Source organism: Lolium rigidum, chromosome 3 (assembly GCF_022539505.1).
Source record: "Lolium rigidum isolate FL_2022 chromosome 3, APGP_CSIRO_Lrig_0.1, whole genome shotgun sequence".
In the NCBI taxonomy this organism is placed as follows: Eukaryota; Viridiplantae; Streptophyta; class Magnoliopsida; order Poales; family Poaceae; genus Lolium; species Lolium rigidum.
The window spans coordinates 271,200,554-271,223,252 of NC_061510.1; the positions used below are offsets into that span (position 1 = coordinate 271,200,554).

The 22,699-nt window shown below is 49.7% G+C and overlaps 1 protein-coding gene and 1 pseudogene across 1 annotated transcript; one reads left to right on the plus strand and one right to left on the minus strand.

Moving 5' to 3' along the window:
* Positions 1-636: 636 nt before the first annotated feature.
* LOC124696522 lies at positions 637-1,192 on the minus strand (annotated as a pseudogene).
* A 1,528-nt stretch (positions 1,193-2,720) lies between these two features.
* On the plus strand, positions 2,721-3,985 carry LOC124699489 (jasmonate-induced oxygenase 2-like). The gene is made up of 2 exons (XM_047231786.1): positions 2,721-3,175; positions 3,262-3,985. Exons 1-2 carry the CDS (start codon positions 2,721-2,723, stop codon positions 3,878-3,880), a joined length of 1,074 nt encoding a protein of 357 aa, XP_047087742.1. The 3' UTR covers positions 3,881-3,985.
* Positions 3,986-22,699: the final 18,714 nt, after the last annotated feature.

The window sequence follows — 22,699 nt, forward strand, 5'->3', positions numbered from 1 at the left end:
TCTTAAAAAGTTTAAGCATTACATTTGGTTTCTACTTAGCTAAGATGCCCTAACCTGTCAATTGTGAGTCGAGATTTTTTCGATAAAGAGAGCTTCATTACTTAAAATATCTTAAGCATTCCTGGCCTCTGTATAATTAAGATGCGCCTAAGGTGTGATTGAGGCCCAATCTGAAGATTACGATGTCACCCATGTTAGATAGAAATATCCCTCGTTGTGTCCTCTAATCATGTAGACACATCCACAAATAGGTTATGATTGTCCACATACTGTAGAGACGAGCATGAACGCAAAAAAATTATGCACTAGTAAATAACCTGCATGAGAGAAGATTTTTTATCATTAAAAACCTTATCATTTCTACATAACAAAAACGATAAAATAGCGGCAATCGCTCACAACCTAATAAGTATTTTAAACCTTTTATCCACACCATCTAGTCAATTGCTGAATTTATTTGGAGCGCTATGTGGCGAGTATAAGGTAGGATCTATATGGATTGCCGACCATATAGATCTACTGCCTCCGATCCGAAAAAACTGCTGGACGGTTAGTACAATTGTGTTTTGCAATTAAACCCTTCTAAAAATTAGAAAAAGTGTCACACGCCTTCCACTTCCCCTTCATGATGGCTGCTCACCGCTGGAGGAGGGAAATCAGGCGGTCTCCCTAGTGGAGAGCGAGCACCTGGGTGGATCCGCGGATGTTGCGGCCGCAGACGAAGAGCCACGGGTGCGCGGCCTTCCCACCAGTGGAGGCCCAGAGTTGCTCCCATTGGCTGATGTTCGTGGACACATCACACTCATGGAACGACGCGACGAGGTTCTCCTGCGTCGGAGTGTGGTGGTGTAGAGCACCACGGCTTCTCCCGCCGGGCGGGAACCTCGCGGGGAACTCACGGAGCAGGTCATCGGGATCGGGCGTCGATGCGTAGGCAAGGGAGTCACAGTCGTCGATGTAATGCCGGTCGACGAGCTCTCAGTCATTGCCGATGGGCTTGGCGGGGAGGTGAATCTTGGTGGGGGTCTCGTGGGCGTCCAAGGATTCATCGTTGGACAACGCTTCTGCGGCGACGATCGCGAAGCATCCAGTTCGGTAGGCGATGGCGGCGGGATTGCGACACGGTGGTAGCGGCGAGGATAGAAGACCTGGCGACCCGCATGATCCATGCATTCGTCATCTTGATACTCATAGCAGCGCGCTCCGGCGTGGTGGAACGAGGGGAGATTGCTTGGGTTTGATTGGTCTATTTGGGTCTCGCTTTTGGTTCTGGATGCGTGTGGGATTGGTGATTGCGGTGGAGGAGCCGTATCAGGCCTCACCGGTGCCAGATCCAGTGATTCCTGGCTGGATTGGAAGTTGGATGGGAGTAGAGACTAGAGAGATGTGAGCGAGTAGTGGGCAGGGGGGGTGCGAACACTAGGTGCGGTTGCGGGTTGGAGACGAAGATAATAGGGTGAAGTGGAGCATGGTTTGAGAAAGAAACTAACGTGAGGTTGTTTTGTAAAATAGCACATCCGACACTTCTTTCGGATCGGAGGCATTAACAAATTTGCACGGGAAGAATATGTGTTTGATAGTTTCGTCATGGTGATGGAATACACACTTTATACTTTCGTGCCAATTGAATTTCATAATGTTGTGTTTGATAGTTTCGTCATGGTGATGGAATACACACTTTATACTTCCGTGCCAATTGCATTTCATAATGTTATATTTAGTCACGTCAATTGTAGCGGCAAATTCAGGAAAAGCGGGTGCACCAAGAGCAACACATGTGTCATGTCAGGGCATCGCAGAGGTAGACACTATTTCAAACAGTTTCAACCAATTTAAACCTATGACGGCATGCAAAACCGACGAGGGTGCGGTGTGGGTCGGGTCACCGGTTTAGTCGGGTTGGAGCAAAACCATGCACATGGTTAGTCACTGGGATTTGCTTGTGCCCCGTCGATGTGCTCGTCTATATATAACTTGGTGGTAAACCTTCGTGCTATGCTCTCAAGAACGATAATGAAATAAGATTCTCGCAAACAAAAGACCAGAATGAATAATATTAGTGTACTATATTATCGGAAAACCCCGATCAGTTATTAGATGAATCTAAAATCTAAAATCTGAATTCAAAATCCTTGGTAGAACCATTTACAGAAGGTTGGTGTTAAAATTCAAATATTTCGAGGTTTTTACCGGCGCATTCTCTCGGGTGGTCCGGTAATCAAAATGGTGATCTGAATTGCGCGGGACAACTCTGGAATCCTCTGATACTCCAAGTGTTTTTGCAGCCAAAAAGATAAGTTTGTGCATGTTTGTGTGCACGCTTTTGATTGTACTGTGTTTCGCAAGAAAAAGTGTTCCAAATGCGTTGTGCCCTGTAACACTACTTCAGTACTTCTCCCGTGTGCTCAGTCAAGGAACGCCATAGATCATTCGTGACGTCACAAACACAGAACACACCGAACCGAACAGCTAGCGCGGTAGTAGGTCCCTGATGAACCATCGTCTTGTCCTGTGCCGGCACACGACACGCCAGCACAAGATGCAGACAAACCTACCGAAGGTTCGTCGTGATTCATTCAACCCAACAAAACGTAGCGCCCCCGTTTTGGTCCTCTCATCATCCGCGAATTTAAGCACAACACACTGCCCAGTAGCCACCACTCATCACTTCATCGGAAGAACGTGTTACCGAGAGCTCGATCGTCCTGACACCGGTCGCCATGGCCAACCTCTCCATGGACCAGGCCTTCGTGCAGGCCCCCGAGCACCGCCCCAAGGCATTCATCGCTGAGGCTGCCGGCATCCCGGTGATCGACCTCTCCCCGCTCGCCGCGGGCGACCAGGCCGGCGTGGAGGCGCTGGCGGCCGAGGTGGGCAGGGCGAGCCGGGAGTGGGGGTTCTTCGTGGTGGTGCGCCACGGCGTGCCCGACGACACGATGGCGCGGGCGCTGGAGGCCCAGCGGGCGTTCTTCGCGATGCCGGCGGAGCGGAAGGCCGCCGTGCGGAGGGACGCGGTGGCGCCGCTCGGGTACTACGAGTCGGAGCACACCAAGAACGTCAGGGACTGGAAGGAGGTGTTCGACTTCTTCCCACGCGAGCCGCCGCTCGCCGCCGCCGTGGCCGACGGCGAGCTCGTGTTCGTGAACAAGTGGCCCCAGGACCTGCCCGGGTTCAGGTTGACCGCTTCAACCCTGTTCCATTCGATTCGAGAGGCGTTCAAATCGGTCCATGTCGCTCAATCTTACTTATTTGTGCGAGCAGAGAGGCGTTGGAGGAGTACGCGAAAGCGATGGAGGAGCTGGCCCTGAAGCTGCTGGAGCTGATATCACAGAGCCTGGGGCTGAAACCGGACAGGCTGCACGGTTTCTTCAAGGGCGACCAGACACAGACAACATTCGTCCGGCTGAACCACTACCCGCCCTGCCCGAGCCCCGACCTCGCCCTCGGCGTCACCCGCCACAAGGACGCCGGCGCTCTCACCGTGCTCCACCAGGACGACGTCGGCGGGCTCGACGTCCGGCGCCGGTCCGACGGCGAGTGGGTGCGCGTCAGCCCCGTCCCGGGCTCCCTCGTCGTCAACGTCGGCGACATCGTCCAGGTGTGGAGCAACGACAGGTACCAGAGCGCGGAGCACCGGGCGTCCGTGAACTCGCGCAAGGAGAGGTTCTCCTTGCCCTACTTCTTCAACCCCGGCAGCGGCGCCATGATCGAGCCGCTGGAGGAGCTGGTGAGCGATGACAGCCCGCCCAGGTACAGGGCATACAACTGGGGCGTCTTCTTCAGAACCAAGAGAAGCAGCAACTTCAAGAAGCTCGCCGTGGAGAACCTCCAGATCGCACATTTTAAAAAGGACCTCGATCAAGCTCATCTCGTAGAATGAATTCATCATACTCCTACTATATATGACTTTCGTGATCCATGAGTATCATTGATGCTGCAATGGAGCGACCATCATCGTCACGCCATCTTCAGTGATCAACCAATACCTGCCAAGTCATCATACAAATAACGTGCAATACGAAAACATATGAGTTTGTTGGAACTTATGCCAAGTCAAAATCACACCTTCCTCACTCCCGGAAATCCTCACTCCCGTCACTCCCCCTCACCCTCTGGCCTCGGCCCCCCTCTATCTCCCATCAATAGCCGCTGCCGCCAGAGCGACAAAGCCCGGGCGGTGGCGGTTTTCTCTTCCTCTGCCAGCCTCCCAGGCCCAATGGGGCGGCGCCCTTCCTCGCGGCGGAGCGACCCGGTGGCGCTGGCCCTGGTCGGCGCTGCCATGGTGATAAGGGGAACCCAGCACATCCTTCTCGGGTGTTGCCCGATCTTTCACAGCGAGAACCCGGTAGGTAGATACCTCCAATTACGCGCGGACAACCTGAAGTAGGGGATAAATCCAGCAAGCAACATGATGGAGATCACCGCGCCTCAAGATCAAAGCATAACAATCCTTGATGAACGCAAGAACCTCCGCAGCAACTATAATAGATACACGGCGGCGCCGTCCCCGAAGGGTTGCTTCACCAAGCACACACGCGATAGCGTCTAAACTTAACTCAAACTAGTTCTACCCTCAAACCCTAGCCGTCCCAGCCCTTATATGAGGGGGTTGGCCAGCCAGCCCTAGTGAGCCTCTCTACCTTGGTTTAGACATGCCCAAACCAAACTGACTCAACTCAATAAAATCCCTAATTGGCCCACATATGACCATAGATATAAAATACGATAAATAAGATAACTAGCTAGGTGTTTAGGCTTCACCTTGGCCTTCATGCCCGTATCATCCTCCCTCCCTTCAAGAAGTGTTGTTCCCAGCGCGTGAGGGTCTTCTGGAAAAGGTGACGTGATATGAACATCACACGTCCGCGCCGTCCTCAAGTCTTGCCTGCCTACCACACCACATCCTTCCTCTCGACGTGCTTGACTCGATACAGCACTTGGCGCCTCCTTTCTTCTCCACATAAGTTTGGACTTTGGCGCCAATATCTTCTTCTTGTGAGGTCTTGATGGAACCATGTGTTGCTGAATATGAACTCTTTTTGTGCAACCCTGCAAACGAGTAATGCCTGGGCCACAAAGTTGTCGAACACGACCATCATTGCCTCTATGCATCCGCGGTGCCACGGAAAATTGGACTGCAGTACTCCTAGCACGGTGGTGCCGTTGCCTACTGTCTCCACTGACGCGCTCCCCTCCCACACCTCCCACGCGCATCTACGCTATGTACTGAAACACCATCACCACAAATATAATCAGTCTTCATACAAGCATCAACACAAACACCATGTTGCAACAAACCACATCAACAACAAGTGGAGCTTCATCCGGCTTGTCACCAACAAGAACTGGTTTGTCATCTACATGCATGGCTGAAACATCACCAACATCGATGCTTGTAACATCATGCACCTCATGCTGCACTTTAGGCTTGTACAACTTCTCCTTGCGGACCATTAACTCCACATCGACTTGATATGATCATCACCCATAGGCTTCAAAGTCCGTTGTTTGCCACCATGCATAAAAGAATATGTATTTGCTTTCCGAGCATGTGTCATATTACAATCCTACTGCCATGGACGCCCAAGTAGCAATCCACACACCTCCAATGGCAACACATCGCACTCTATCTCATCAACATAATCATCAACTATAATAGCACACGCACCTTATGAGTAATCTTTAGCATACAACAACTATTCAACCACTCAAGACGTTTAGGTTAAGAAAGACGCCATGTAGACAACCCCAGTACTGCCACCATCGCCTTGCTTATGCCATTAGTACAACTACCACCATCGATCATCAACTTGCAAGCCTTGCCCTTTATAATGCACTGAGTCTGAAACAAACTCCACCGCTGACCCTTGTCAACTGTCTTGCAAGCATCATCTTGTACCTTCTTGAGTTGCATATTCAGCCTACTCAATGGTACACCCTCCTCCATAGTCACAGTAGTGTCCATGGTATCAGAGCCAGGTTCCTTCTCCTCTGAAGATATCACCTTGCCCTCAGTGACTGTCTGTACTGGACTGACCTCCTGAATAGGAACTATGCTCTTGCCAACTTCCTCTATTGCATGCACAACTCTAGGCGGCTGCTCACTTATCTCCATATATGGTAACACGAAACCATCACGAAGAAAAGTTTTGAAGTCCTCCCAAGTACAAGCAAATTCTCCTCTGTCAACTGCATCACACCTCCAATGGTCTAACTCTTCGTCCACACGCCGGTGAGCAGGACATACGCATCATACCAACTGAAGTTCCCATTGTATGTGCGACATCGATTGAAACCCAGTTCCATGTTCTTTTCCCAACCTTCATACTCTTCAACTGTCGCCAAATGGTGTAGATACCAATGAAGCTTGGATGCATGACGTTGTATTCCCAGCCTAATGTCAAGATAGTCATTGAAAACAACACTGGACTTATTGCCACGCGAACACCGTATGCCATAAACATCGCCTGGAAACGAATCCGTCGTGGAAGACTGTGAATGGCCAGCCTGGATATCCGAGTTGCCGGTCTGGGCGCTGGTTGCGTCGGCCTGGGAAACGGTTGGTCCGGCTAGGGAGCCAGTCTGGCCGGCCTGGGCGCGCCGGTTGGTCCGGCCCAGGGGCCGGTCTGGCCGGGCTGTGCACCGGGCAGAAAAGCTGAGCCCCCTGGAAACCGCCCCGGTGTGCACTGGTGTACAGGCCGGTTTTGGCCGAGCTGGCCGATGGTGGGGCCGGTCTGGCCGGGACTGGGGCCGGGTCAGCCGATGGTAGGTCCGGTGTGCCGGGCGTGGCACCGGATGCTGTCCGAAACTGCATCTTCCTCCCGATTCCAAACCTCGAAATTCGCGATTCTGCTAGCAAAAACAGCCCGAGATGGTGGAAAAACTGTGCCCCAACATCACAAAACTTCCTCCACCTCAACCTCTTTCAACCCTGAGCCAATCTCCTCCGATGCAAACCGATCCGATGAGATCAATCAACAAAATCTCGCCGCGAGCAACCCAGAAGCCTGATACCACATGATAAGGGGTTCCCAGCAGATCCTTCTCGGGTGTTCCTCGATCTTTCACAGCGAGAACCCGGGTAGATAGATACCTCCAATTACGCGCGGAATGCAACCTGAAATAGGGGATAAATCCAGCAAGCAACGTGATGGAGATCACCACGCCTCAAGACCAATGCACGACAATCGTTGATGAACACAAGAACCTCCGCAGCAACTATAATAGATACATGGCGGCGCCGTCCCCGGAGGGATGCTTCACCAAGCACACGCGATAACGTCTAAACTTAACTCAAACTAGCTCTACCCTCAAACCCTTGCCATCCTAGCCCTTATATGAGGGGGTTGGCTGGCCAGCCCTAGTGGGCCTCTCTACCTTGGTTTGGACAGGCCCAAACCTAACTGACTCAACTCAATAAAATCCCTAATTGGCGCACATATGACCATAGATATAAAATACGATAAATAAGATAACTAGCTAGGTGGAGTCCTGAAATTGGGCTTCATCTTGGCCTTCATGCCCGTATCACATGGCCTCCCTGATGGCAGGTGGTCCGGATGCAGACGCGGTGTCTCCCGGTCGGTGGAGACTCTAGGTAGGCAGCTCGGCCGGATCTAGGCTCGTGGGCCTAGATCTGGGTCCGGTAGGGCCTAGCCGGATCCTCTGGATCTGAGGGTGGCCAGGGTGTGCGGTTGCATGCCCGTTGCGCCACTTCCGCTGCATCTCGCCGGTTGCATTCATGCTAGTTCTAGGCCATGCGGGCCTAGATGTAGCCCTGGCCGTTCAGGGCTGTCAGAGGTATATTTTTCGGTCAACTCCAACAGTCCCCCGTCGCTATGGCCGATGTTTGGGATGCGGTTCCTAGGCTGGATCTGTACTGCAGCTACTCCGGCGGCTGCGTTCTATTCTCACTCAACCATCTTAGTTGTGCTTCTGTAGGTGCTCACGCGTTGGGATGGTGTGGCCTTCGTGGTGCCGTCAATCTAGCGTCGTGGATGTCTAGATCTAGGCCTGGCCGGACTCTGCCAGCTAGCACGTTCTTCCTGCGGATGAGTCTAGTTGGGGCTAGTTCAAAGTGCGACTTAGGTTGGAGACGCGGAGTGATCTCTCCCTTGTTCGCTCTGCGTTGTCGCGACGACGCCAGGAATTCTGACAAGGCTTAGACCTCGGGTGGTAGCTGGTGGTAGCTGTTACTGGTGTGCTTATCTCAACGCCAGGGGATGATGTTGTGTTTTGGGCTGCACCTAGACCAAGCTCTAGGGATGTGGTTTTCGGGTCTGGGTGAAAACTTTGCAGGACTTTGGTCCCTGCCGACAACGATGACGCGTTCCCACTTCACCTTCTTGGAGGCGTCATTGCAAGACCCCCCTCCTCTCCTTTGGCTCCTTAAGTTCCGCTATGCTTTCGGCCCGTGGTCGAGTTCCCCCTTGGGCTGTAGTCTTGGAGCGGTGGAGGTTTGTTGGTGTGGACAAGATCGTGCTCTCTCCAGTGCAACAGAAGACAAGGCTCCCTCATCTTGGTTCAAGTTGGTGCTTCGCCTTGACGATCTGTGTTGTCTTGTTTTGTGGGTTTTGGTGTGCACTTTGCGCAGGTGTGTGTTGTAACTATTGTTGCAACTCCTGGCCGGTTGATGGCTTCGTTAATTCAAAGCAGGCCTCATTTCTAGCCTTCCATCTAAATCACACCTTCAATTGTACGGTTTTGCTAGTTCTTGGTCGAATTCAGTCAATGTTCTACTACAACCAATGGTATGGCTTTGTATGCACTGCCCCCATTGTCGTTCGTATTTTCTTGAAATATGCGAGACACACAAAATTAGATCAAGCTCATTATAATGAACTTAGGAGGCAGATGATGTTGTATTCATATTCATTCCAAAATTTGGAGACACAAGTCCGTTAAGTTGATTGCATACCCACTTCATCTTCATGTGCTAAACAAAAGCACTGAAGTTGGTTCAAGTGCATCATGTCAACAACTAGTAATTATGGCTTGAGCTCTTATACTTCCTCGACAACCAGCTGAAAATTCAGGCATGGTTGATCCTTAGGTATGATCCTTGATACTTAAAAATCTTGGGTGAGTTGTAGAGGTAGGTAGTGCCAGTAGAATAATGTCTCTTATGGTTATGGATATCATTATGTAAGTCGTTGAGTAAGTAATACTCCAGTATCCTTCCTTTTCATGGGACGGAGTAAGTACAAGGGAAGATATATGTTTCTTATCAAGGCCGAACATTTAGGCAACCATCCAGATGCTAATTGTCGTTGCGTGCTAGTGTTGAGACGAGAAAGTCATGGAAGACACCGCTGCCTCCGCAGAAGCTGTAGCGCCGCCGTCCACCGATCATGAGCTGATCAATGGTGTTAAGATCTGGGAAGTTTGGAAGCATGCTAATGTTGCTGGCAGCAGCGTAGTACATAACGGTGAAGAGATATTCACCGCCGCACAACCAGATCCTTTCTTTTCACTCAACTTGCCCGGCTATCAAGTTGCAGGTTTCCCCGCCTGCCTCGTCCCCACGACATTCAGACTTGGAACAAATACAGCTTTCTACCTCTCTGTCTGAAGAAACGGAGGAGGGACAATCCTATCTCACGCCGGGGAAGGCCCTGGCCTTGGGGGTCGAGGAAAAAAAAGAGATAGGTTGGCACAGCCCGGCTTCGGGGAATCCACGGCCTCCGCTCTTCGGGCCGGTGAAAGACGCAGCAAAAGCAACCATGACCGTCCATCTAGGAAGCTCATGCGTCGGAAGCCGCTGGGTCACAACTCTTCGCTGAGGAAATCGACGTCTCCGGGACGGACGTGACAAAGACTTCGCTGCACCAGGCTCCTGCCATCAAGGACGTCTCAGCAACTCCGCAAGCTCTTCTGGAAGAATCTCCCATTCCGGCGCTGGGGGCGTCGGTGGCCCGTGCGCCCCGTACCAAGATTTCCACCGCTGAAGCACTAAGGAAGAGCGCAAGGAGTGCGGGGGTGGCGGACGAGCCTGTGCTGGCCAGAGCCATCCGCCACGCCGCTGTCAAAAACGCTTCGCCCTCTGCCAACCCAGGTAACGCCGACGCATCTAACTTTACTGCTTTCCAATCCGTTCCTATTGATAAATTGCTCTCGGTGGCGCACGATTGCTGTGTTTTTTTCCCTTCCTCCTCTCTGGGCCCTCCCGAGAAAATTATCTCCTTGATACAAGCTAGGGAGCTTGCTCAAGCTGATCTGGCAGCGGCAAGGCACAACGCGGAGATTGAGGCGGCAAAGGCCCAGGCGGCGGCCACGACAGAACAGGACCCCTGTGTGCCACAAGAAGGGTCTCGTGGCACAAATTGGGGAGGATAACTCCTTCGTTGATCCCAAGGACAAACCAGCCAAGAAGAGGAAGGTGACGAAGAAACAATACCCCGTGGGACCAAGACCGCTAACCCGCCAAGCACGGGCTCTAGGGAGGGTTTCCAAATGAGATGCCTATTTTGGAATATCCGGGGGTTCGGTCGTAGGGGGCGACGGACTCTCCTGAAGGATTACCTCCATGAGCACAAGATTGACATAGTGATTCTCCAGGAAACCATCAAGCAAGACTTCACAGACTTGGAACTCCGCAGCCTGGAAGTGGGAGACAAGTTCTTCTGGTGCTGGCTCCCGGCTAATGGGCATTCCGGGGGTATGCTCATGGGAGTCCGCGACAGTAGCTTTGAGGTTGGAGTGGTGGATATGGGTCAATTCTACCTTAGCACCTCCATCCTCAATCGGGGGAACAAGCGCATCGTGACGATCATTGGGATTTACGGACCTGCGGATCATGGGCGATCCGGGGTCTTCCTTGAAGAAATTTCGACCAAGGTGGCCAGAACCAACACCCCCCTCCTCATGGGCGGAGACTTTAACCTTATCAGGGCAGCATGCGACAAGAACAACGATCGTCTGAACTGGAGACTCATTGATCTTTTTAACGAGCACATTGCTGCCTGGGCTCTTCGGGAAATTCCGCGCTCCGGGGCTCGGTTCACCTGGACGAACCGCCAGCTCAACCCAGTTCGTTCGGTCCTCGATCGTGTTTTCATCTCTCCGTCTTTGGAAGGTTTTTTCCTCTCGTGCTCTCTCTCTGCGGAAACGAGCCTGGGATCTGATCACACCCCACTCATCTTTGACTCCGGCGAAGGGCGGCCGGAGCAAAGTAATCGCTTCTTCTTCGAATCGGGATGGTTCGAACGCCAGGACTTCCTGCCCATGCTCCACAACGTCTGGAACAATCTCTCGGCCAAAGTGGGAGGCCGGGATATCATTGACTGGTGGCAGTTCATGTCTGGTAGCCTTCGCCAACATCTTCGAGGTTGGGCTCGCAACTTGGGCATGGCCAGCAAAAGGGAGAAAGAAATCCTGATGGCCCAAATCATGCAGCTGGATGTGCAAGCCGATTCCAGTGGGCTGGATGAGGATGATTGGGCGCTTAGATACTATCTTGAAGATCAACTCCTCCAAATCGTGAGTGCGGAGGAAGAATATTGGCGCCAAAGAGGAAGGATCAAATGGGCACTCCGTGGGGATGCCAACACGGCCTACTTTCATGCGGTGGCCAATGGACGGAGACGAAAGTGCTCGATCTCTTCGCTTAATCTTGGGAACGAAATCACGAATGACCCCAGGAAGATTCAAGCTGCCATTTATGACTTTTACCGTGTCCTGCTCGGATCGGAGGGGAGCCGATCCTGTACCCTATCCCCAAGGACTTGGGCGCCAAACGCCCAAGTTTCGATCGAGGACAACAACCAGCTGATGCTGACTTTCTCTCGAGGAGGAGCTTGATCTCATCGTCCGGGAGATGAAATCCGACACGGCCCCGGCCCCGACGGTTTCCCTGTTCTGTTTTTCAAACGTTTCTGGCCCAATGTTAAACGGGGGGTCTCCACATTCTCAATGATTTTATGCTGGGACGCATAGACATCTCTCGCCTTAACTTCGCCATCCTCACTTTGATCCCCAAAGTCCCAGGGGCGGACAATGTCGCCCAGTTTCGCCCAATCGCCCTCATTAACGTGATCTTCAAAATCGTGTCTAAGGCGTTTGCGTTTCGTCTAGACCCCATTGCGCAAAAAACCATCAGTATGAATCAGACGGCCTTCATCAAAGGAAGGAACTTGTTGGAAGGCCCTCTCGCACTCCTTGAGATTGTGCATGAGTTGCGCTCTAAGAAATTAGGAGGGGTTCTCCTTAAGATCGACTTCGAGAAGGCTTACGACCGGGTTAACTGGGAGTTCCTGGCCGAAGTGCTTCGGTGCAAAGGCTTTGAAGAAGCCTATATACACAGAGTGCTTCAGCATTGTTTCCGGCGGGCAGACGGCCATTTCAATCAACGGTGTGATTGGCCCGTACTTCAGGAACAAGATAGGGGTGCGCCAAGGGGACCCGTTATCTCCTCTCCTGTTTAACTTCATCGGCGAGGCACTGTCAGGTATCCTCTCTGCCGCGGGGGCAGCAGGCCACCTTCAGGGTGTGGTACCCCACCTGATCCCTGGCGGGATTTCACACCTCCAGTATGCGGATGATACGCTCATCCTTATCCAAAACACGGAAGACAACATAGCCAACCTCAAATTCTTGCTTATGTGCTTCGAAGACATGTCCGGCTTGAAAATCAACTATCATAAGAGTGAAGTCATTGTAATGGGCCAGCCTTTGGAGGAACAGCAAAGAGTCGCGAATAAGCTCAACTGTAAATGCGGCGCCTTCCCTTTCATGTATCTTGGGCTCCCTATCTCGGACAGGAAGCTCCGGCTGGAACAATGGTTGTTCTTGGTCCGCAAGCTGGCCGGCAGGATTGAACCGTGGCTCAGCAAACTTCTCACCTCCGGGGGTCGCCCGATCCTGTCCAACGCGTGTCTTGATAGTATTCCCATTTTTGCCATGGGTCTATTCCTTCTACATGATGGGATTCATGCTAGATTCGACTCGCACCGCTCCAAGTTCTTCTGGGAAGGAGCGGGCAACAAGCGTAAATACCATATGGTCAACTGGCCCTCGGTTTGCCGGCCGAAATCCGCGGGAGGCTTAGGCTTGCTTAACTCAAAAAAGATGAACATTGCTCTGCTGTCCAAGTGGATTTGGAAGCTGTATCAAGATGAGGCTTCTATCTGGGCGACGATTATCAGGGCCAAATACCGCGACGCCGATAACTTGTTCGAGGGCACCGGACACGGGGGCTCGCAATTTTGGAAAAGCTTACACAAAATTAAGCACTTCTTCAAGCTGGGTGCGAAACACGTCATTGGGGATGGACGTCGCACTTTGTTTTGGTCTGACCGGTGGTGCAGTAACCAACCCATCAAAGAGCTGTTCCCAGACCTCTTCAACATCTGCTCTAACCCAAACCTCACGGTGGCTGCGGCCCTAGATGCCGGGGACATCAATATCACCTTCCGCCGCTCACTCAATCTGGAAGGACGGCGGCAATGGAGCGATCTGGGGAGGCTCATTGATCCCTTCTCCCTTTCGAGTGACAAAGACGAAGTATCTTGGCATTTAGAACCTTCGGGCAAGTTCTCCGTACAATCTTTGTATGCCAAACTATCGCAAGGGGCTTCGGTTGCTTTCCACAAGGACGTCTGGTCAGCCAAAGTTCCTCTGAAGATTAAAATTTTTGCTTGGCAGCTTATCCTCGACAGACTACCCTCCAGCAAGCAAATCGCGACGCGCCACGGCCCCGCCTCGGGTAACTGCGCCCTTTGTGGCCAAATGGAAGATGCGGGCCATATTTTCTTCGCTTGCTCTATTGCAAAATTCGCCTGGAGTGCAATCCGTGAGATCCTCGACTGTAACTGGAACCCTGGAAACTTCCCACAGTTCCATGCTATTCTTTCCAACCTTGCGGGAAGGGCCCGTAGGCTTTTGTGGTTTCTCTTTCTCGCCCAATCTTGGGCCCTGTGGAACATTCGTAATAAACTCACTATTGAAAAGAAAGTGATTAACTATCCCGCTAACGTGATTTTCAAAACTGCTCTCTTTATACAGCTATGGAGCGGCAAGGCAAAGTCAAGCGACAGGGAGGGCCTCCGGTGGGTGGAGAACAAGCTGAGGGAGCTATACGCCGCCGTGAGACCAGGACAACCAAGCCAGTGAAGACTTAGTCTATCTTGTCCCTGGAGCATGCCCCTGCTACTTCGTGTTTCGTCTAGTTACCCTTGTTCTTCCTCTAGTTTGTCGATCCTTTTGGCTAAGCTGTATGCCGCAGCACTGTAAACCTTGTTGAACCTGAGGGCTTTATTAATTTAAAGTCGGGCACGTTGTTGCCTTTTATCTAAAAAAAACAAGGCGATGCAAAAAATAAGCTATCTCTACTTCCACGTCCACCCTGATAATCCATGGATCGGCCTTTGTTGTTTTCATGTTAACAAGTTCAGGTACAACAACATTCCCTTCAAAGGTACAAAACTTATCCATTTGTTATTTTGTGCAACAAAATTATGGTTTAGTTGGTGTGATTCGGTTTATACATATCTTTGAACGCATGTGCATGATACCAATTCTGAATCAATAATTGTTCCTAAAGTTGTAAACAATGAAACACAATGCTATAACAAGGATTGGTTGTGATGTCCACATTCAGCTTAGTATTGCTCGTGATGGCGTTTGGAGGGTGCATAAGGTTGTTTTGGAGCACAATCATTATCTGGCAAGTCCAGATAAAAGACACATATTGCGGGCACGATGCTGTATGATAGAGTTTGATAAAATTGTGATAAGTCATATGAGTGAAGCATGATTAAAGCCCGCAGATGTGTATAAATTTTTCGAGCAATGGTATGAAGGACATCAGCATGTACCTTCCTTGCGAGTTGATAGAAATAACCATGTCAGCCACGAGCGCAGGAAGTAGTTGGAAGACAATAACGCGCAAACACTGTTGGAGTTCTTTTTTTCTCAAAATGGGGGCGTGCCCTAGCCTCTTCATCGAAATGATGCATATGGATGTTTTATTTCCTTATTTGTATTGTTGGGGTTCTTAAAAACAAGTAGTTAGAAGATCTTTTTATGCCATACAAATAAATAAGGAGGATTGCTAGATAGCTAATTTCTTTCGGACAGATGATGAAGCTATAATTAGTTATTCTTGTTTCGGTGATGCTTTGTCATCTAACACTATCTTCCAGACAAACAAATTTAAAAGGCCTTTTGCGCCACTCCTTGGGACAAACCATCATAAGCAAACCATTATCGTCAACACTTTTTAACAACAATAATGTCTGGGAAGCAGCCGGTCCCAATTTTCATAGTTCAGTCTGTGCAGCTACGACCAAAGCAATCAACATTGTTTTCCCAAGCAACTTCTGAAGGAACTAATTATAAAGGTCTAAGGCAAGATCAATTACATGCAGAACGTTTAGCTGATCGTCATTGTCCCCTTCAAATGTATCAATTTCTCTTCCTTTAAGTACTTGGTGAAGTTGTACCTGAAATCAAATTATAGATGAAGTTTAGAATGTATATGGCAGCTAATTTCTAGTTTTATTTGCAGGCAAAAATGTATTAGTTTTTTGTTCTTAATGAACACAAAACACCTTGCTCAAGCAACAATAGTATAAGTACTCGCGGGAATGCATGGAGATCAGGGATGCAGAAGATTGTGGCCACCGCGATCCTGTTCCTTGGGCAGAAGAAGGTGGATTTTGCCGATGGCCAGAGATCGACACGGTGGCGGCTGGATGTGGGTGGCGGCCAGCGATGGTTCGGTTCTTACAGATATAGGAGACGCGCAGTGGCAGTTTTTAATGTGCAATGGAGACATCTAAGTCATATCTTGGAGGGGTATTACCATCGCTTGAGGATGACAATGGAGTCTGGTATGATGTTGGAGAATGCATGTCAGATTGTTCTTGGGCTTCAGGATCACATTCCAATGGAGTAGTTTCACCCTCTCCTCAGTCGGGTGCATTCGTGTATACACTTGAGGGTAGTGTTTCTCATTTGGTCTTGGCCACCGTAGTGATTTATTTGTTGTATCTTGTTGTCCTTCTTGTACTTGTCCTTGTCCTTATCCTATTCCCTAGACACTTTCATCTTTAGCCGCTATTGCTCCAAATATCACCTTTCTCGATACATCATCTTTTTTCGTTTACAACCAAATCATATTTTCCCTTTTTTTTATTCCTCTGTATCAAAAAAATAAAAATGAAACCATGTATAGGAGGAACTAGACACTTTTTGATATAGTAGAAACGGGACTTGGCGTGACAATTCCGAAATTCATCTCTGACATGAATCGAACTCCGGTCGTTGGGGTGCGCCACTGCGACTCCAACCACTGGGCTAAGCCCACGTCGTCTTATTCCTCTGTCTCATAATATATATCAGAGGCATCATTAGTAAATAAATCATGAAACAGAACGATTAAGCTAGTTGATCCTCCATAAAATGGTTCATTCTCTCTAAAATCCGCATCCACACTAACAAGCATTCTCCTTTCAGATGGACACCAAAATGTATAACCTTTTTGCTTACCAGTGTACCCCACAAACATACATTTCAATGGTCTTGCATAGAGTTTACCAACCGAATGTTAATTTGTTTGGTTAACTAGTAATCCTTCACAAAACATGAACAACCAAATCCTCCTCGACTTGACAATGATTGTTGAGGGGCCGATAACATCAATCATGATTTAACTTTGAGTAATATAGGTAAATATGATTCAGTTGTTTAATCATTGTCTTTACCATTGCTTCGAATCACTGCATTCATCTCATATGCTTTACAATAGTATTGATCAAGATTATGATAGCATGTCACTTCAGAAATTATCTTTGTTATCGTTTACCTACTCGAGGGCGAGTAGGAACTAAGCTTGGGGATGCTTGATACGTCTCAAACGTATCTATAATTTCTTATGTTCCATGCTACTTTTATGATGATACTCACATGTTTTATACACACTTTATGTCATCATTATGCATTTTCCGACACTAACCTATTAACGAGATGCCGAAGAGCCAGTTGTTGTTTTCTGCTGTTTTTGGTTTCAGAAATCCTACAAAGGAAATATTCTCGGAATTGGACGAAATCAACGCCCAGGATCTTATTTTTCCACGGAGCTTCCAGAAGACCGAAGGGGATACGAAGTGGGGAGACGAGGCGCCGCCACCATAGGGCCGCGCGGCCAGAGGGGGGCCTGCGACGCCCTATGGTGTGGGCCCCTCGTCAGCCCTCCGACTCTGCCCTTCCGCCTACTTATAGCCTTCGTCGCGAAAACCCCTGTACCGAGAGCCACGATAGGGAATACCTTCCAGAGACGCCGCCGCCGCCAATCCCATCTCGGGGGATTCAGGAGATCGCCTCCGGCACCCTGCCGGAGAGGGGAATCATCTCCCAGAGGACTCTTCATCACCATGATCGCCTCCGGATTGATGTGTGAGTAGTTCACCTCGGACTATGGGTCCATAGCAGTAGCTAGATGGTTGTCTTCTCCTCATTGTGCTATCATGTTAGATCTTGTGAGCTGCCTAACATGATCAAGATCATCTATTTGTAATGCTACATGTTTTGTTTGTTGGGATCCGATGAATATGGAATACTATGTCAAGTTGATTATCAATCTATCAAATATGTGTTGTTTATGTTCTTGCATGCTCTCCGTTGCTAGTAGAGGCTCTGGCCAAGTTGATACTTGTAACTCCAAGAGGGAGTATTTATGCTCGATAGTGGGTTCATGCCTCCATTGAATGCGGGACAGTGACAGAAAGTTCTAAGGTTGTGGATGTGCTGTTGCCACTAGGGATAAAACATCAATGCTTTATCTAAGGATATTTGTGTTGATTACATTACGCGCCATACTTAATACAATCGTCTGTTGTTTGCAACTTAATACTGGAAGGGGTGCGGATGCTAACCTGAAGGTGGACTTTTTAGGCATAGATGCATGCTGGATAGCGGTCTATGTACTTTGTCGTAATGCCCTGATTAAATCTCATAGTAGTCATCGTGATATGTATGTGCATTGTTATGCCCTCTCTATTTGTCAATTGCCCAACTGTAATTTGTTCACCCAACATGCCATTTATCTTAGGGATTTCTAGTTTCGTGCCCCTGGTTCGTTAGTTGTACTCAGTTTTCCCCAGTCCCTTAGTTTTTCCTCAGTTTTCCCCTCCTCTAGTTTGAAACACGCACAAGTGCTGGAACGGCCGGTAGCCGTCAGGTCAGAGGCCTTGACCGTTAGTCCGACCGGGTGGGGCCGCACAGGGGCAGCTCCTCCCCGACCGTCTCGTGCCGACGGGTAGGGTCGGGAGACACGTCGGAGCAGCCATCCATCTATCGCCGACGTGTGGGCCGTTTTATTTCATGATTTTATACGCGGTGCTGCCAATGACAAATGGGGCCGCTCTATAGGGCTGCCGCAGCCAATGACCGGTGGGGTCGTATATTTTTCGAGTAAAAGACATATATTGCCGCTCCGTGGGGCTGCCGCAGCCAATGACCAGTGGGGTCGTCTATTTATTTAGGGAAACTCATATATTGCCGCTCTGTGGGGCCTCCGCAGCCAATGACCAGTGGGGTCGTCTATTTTTCAGGAAAAGACATATATTGCCGCTCTGTGGGGCTGCCGCAGCCAATGACCAGTGGGGTCGTCTATTTATTTAGAGAAACTCATATATTGCCGCTCCGTGGGGCCTCCGCAGCCAATGACCAGTGGGGTCGTCTATTTTTCAGGAAAAGACATATATTGCCGCTCCGTGGGCTGCCGCAGCCAATGACCGATGGGGTCGTCTATTTATTTAGAGAAACTCATATATTGCCGCTCTGTGGGCTGCCGCAGCCAATGACCAGTGGGGTCGTCTATTTATTTAGAGAGAAAAAATCATATCTTGCCGCTCTGATATATGTCTTTAGAGAATATCATAGAGAGAAGCAACAAGTTCGCTAATTAATTATTCTTAAGCTAGACCGGAGAACCGCCGGCAGCTCGTTCCCCACCGTCGGACGGAGCAGCCATCGCCGGCGGCGCGCCGGCGCCTCGTCGCGCCGCCGGCTCGTCCCCCGGCGGCGTCGGCGAACTGCGGCGCTGCACGTCAACCACGGCTCCAAGCACTTGTTTCGTCCGCACGCATTGTACCCACCGCAGGAAAGTCCGCCGCAAGCAGACCCGCCGCCCACGACGACCGGGATTTGTTCCGCGCACCAATTGGTAGACCTCCGCTTCTGCCTCCCCCGCCCCCTAATCGATTCGGTTCCCGTAATTTATTGGAGTTTGCGAGTACGAAATAGTCCTCAATGTCTCGTCGTAGCGGGTACACCGGCGAGGGTGGGGATTCGATCATGTCGTGGCCACGTTCTACTTCTCCTACCTCGTCGGAAGTGCAGGTATATAGCTTCAGCTCTCGTACTACCGTTAAATTTGGGGTGAATTTGAAGTTCCGCCATGGCCTCGTTGGGGTGATTTCAGTTGTTCTTTTTTCCATTATTGTTACGGTTAGCCGGGCAAGCCGATGATCCATGGTACATTGCATACCAAGATGAATCAACCCGAGTGGTGTAGCCGAGAGGATGGATTTGGAGGAGAAGGTGGCCAATTTAGGTGATGAATTGGCCCGTAAAAACCTAATGATATTCGAGCTGAAGCGTATTGTGGATGAAGAAAAGAAGAATTCAGAGCTTATTCGCAAGGAGAAGTTGAGAGTTGAGACAGATCTTGCCGTATTTGATCAAGTGGTAGAAAATCTAGAACATGAACTAAAAGTGATGGGAGAGGAGAAAAGTAGATTCATCTCGTGCAGTTTTATTAGGTGTCATCCCTGTCCTAGCGGTTATGTGGTTCCGGTAGACGATTTAGTATAGAATTGTTATTCGAGTAGATGGCTCTAACCACTCGTATTTTGTTGTGGCTCTAAGCACTCGTATTTCGGTGTACAATTTCCTACTTGTGCTAAGTAATGTGCACGATAATTTTAGCAAGGGATCCCAAAAGTGAAAGCATGTACCAGCCTCCGGATCAAATACATATCAATATCTTCCCAATCAAGTTGGGATAGAATTCAAATCATACATACGGATGTACATGGACACATCAAGAACGTGAAGAAGCTTTTTTTGAGACGGAGGTAGTAGTTCGAACAATTTTATCCCATTTGGAAATTGAAAAATACAAATTTATAATAATTTATCCCAATTTGCGGCGTCGAACACGGTCGCGCAGCGATGGGCAAGAAAGGCCGGGACGACGGGCGGCTGAGGGGTGGTCATCCGCGCCATCAAACGTTGAAGCGATGTTATCGGCGATGGCTTCAATGTTCGTGGCATCGATGACCAGGTGTCGGAACCGCCGCTGTCTTGGTGTTCTTCATCGGCGACGGATCTGCGGAGGGCTGGATCGGCGGCTTTGCAGCGCGGTTGTAGACGATGGCTTCAATCGTCTTGGCATCGATTCGCACTCTCGGCACCGGAAGTGAGACATCAACAGGCTCCGACATTGAAGGCTGGGTCTGCGCCGTCGAAGCGATGTTGTAGGCGATGGCTTCAATGTTCGTGGCATCGATGACCACTGTCGGCACGGCCGCCGTCTTGGTGTTCTTCATCATTCAACAGATCTGAGAATAGAATTGAAAGTGAGACAGAGAGAGACATTTCAACTATTTCTGACGGTTAGATCCTCACCGGCACTCTTAGATCCACGGCGCACGCACGGTTAGATGCACGCCGCCGCACGCACGGTTAGATCCGCGCCGCCGCACGCCGACGCACGCACGGTTAGATCCGCGCCGCCGCACGCCGCCGCACGCACGGTTAGATCCGCGCCGCCGCACGCACGGTTAGATCCGCGCCGCCGCACGCACGGTTAGATCCGCGCCGCCGCACGCACGGTTAGATCCGCGCCGCCGCACGCCGCCGCACGCACGGTTAGATCCGCGCCGCCGCGACCGCCGTAGTAAGAGAGGAAATACGAGAGAGGAGGATGCGACTGGAATATGCGACTGCCAGGGTTGGTAGGTATGTGCTCTGCTCTTGTCTCCGTATGCGTCCATCGTGGTAGAGAGAGAGATACGGGCCGTCCGATCATAAATGATCGAACGGTGCAAGCGTTCGTTGAGCTTTCAACTAACCAAGATCCGTGTGACATACATCTCGACCAATCGGAGATCAGCCGGTGAGTACAAGTTAGGAAAACCGAGTAGAACTAAGAGGGGGAAAAGTGAGGAAATGTTTATCGGAAGGGCAAAACTGAGTATGACCGAGTAAAACAAGTGGGCCCGGAGGGGAAAACTGAGTAACACTAAGTAAAACAGGGGCACCCAAATAATAAACGGACTAAGGGAAATTGAAGCTTTTGGCATAAAAATTGTAAAATTGTGTTATTTGAACAATATATTACATTTTGGCCGACTAGATATTGTTTGCAACTCAAAGATACACAAGTGTGACGAATTTGGACTCATTTGGACAAAGTTTGTAAGCATAGTGGGTATTTGGGAGGTGTATTGAGCAGAAAGCCCTGCATCTTCATATCTAGTAGCTCATGGACTAGGAAGTGGTTTTGAAGCTTTTGGCATAAAAACTTCATATCTCTATATTTCCTTTTCCATTATTATTTCTCTAGGTTGTAGGTAACATAATAAGGCTCCATGGGAAGGTTCCACCATGTTTTGAATTATTTTGAATTGAACCCTAAAACCCTAAAACCCTAAAACCCTAAAACCCTAAAATGATAAATGTGGCTTAAATGTGGCATACAAATTGTTCATACAAATTCAAATTGTTCAACACAAAGGGATCCCCAATACAAAGGGAACCACAATACAAATTGTTCATACAAATTCAAATTGTTCAACACAAAGGCATCCCCAATACAAATTGTTCAACACAAAGGGATCGCCAATACAAAGGGAACCCCAATACAAATTGTTTATACAAATTCAAATTAGTTGTTCAGAATAAAATCTTTCTCTTGCTCCTGGTGTGACTCGCGGGGCCACCACCTTACTCCGGGTAACCCTAACGGGGATATTACCGGTGTCTACCTTCCTTTTGCCCTCTTTCTTGTTCTTCTTCTTCGCAAAGCTTGTGCTTTTTCTTCTGCCATGCACTCTTCGAAGTTAGCTTGTATCATGGCCTTACCACTTTCGTGGCATTCTCGACTATACTGTTCCATCTCCTCTAGACTCATCGGTTGAAGCCATTCTATATCCATCTTTTCCCTCTGCTCTCCATCCAATGGTTCAAGCAGCTCTACATCCATCTGTTCCCCCCGCTCTCGATCCATCGGTTCAATCTCCTCATGTTGAACTGCTGCTTCAATCTCCTCTCGCATTTGCTCGCTTCAATCTCCTCATGTTGAACTGCTCGCTTCAATCTCCTCTCGCATTTGCTCGCTTCAATCACATCATGTTGAACTGTCTGCTTCAATCTCAAGTTGAATTGCTGCTTCATTCTCCTCTCGCATTTTCTCGCTCCCGCCTGATCTTCCATTCCAAAAGCTGGGTCAACTCCATTTTTACAAAGCCTAGCAATGTGTCCAGGGATTCCACAACGTTTGCACTTACGTTTTCGAATCGGTGCACCACCCTCCGCACTAGCTCTGATCCTATTCTTCCTCGGCCTACCTGCCGGTCTAGTCAATACTGGAGAGTACAGTTTGAAGCCTGGATCGACTTTCATCCATTGGTCTTTTCCCAACAAGGTAGGAACATTCATAGCATATGCAGCCCTAAATTTGGCAACAGAGAAG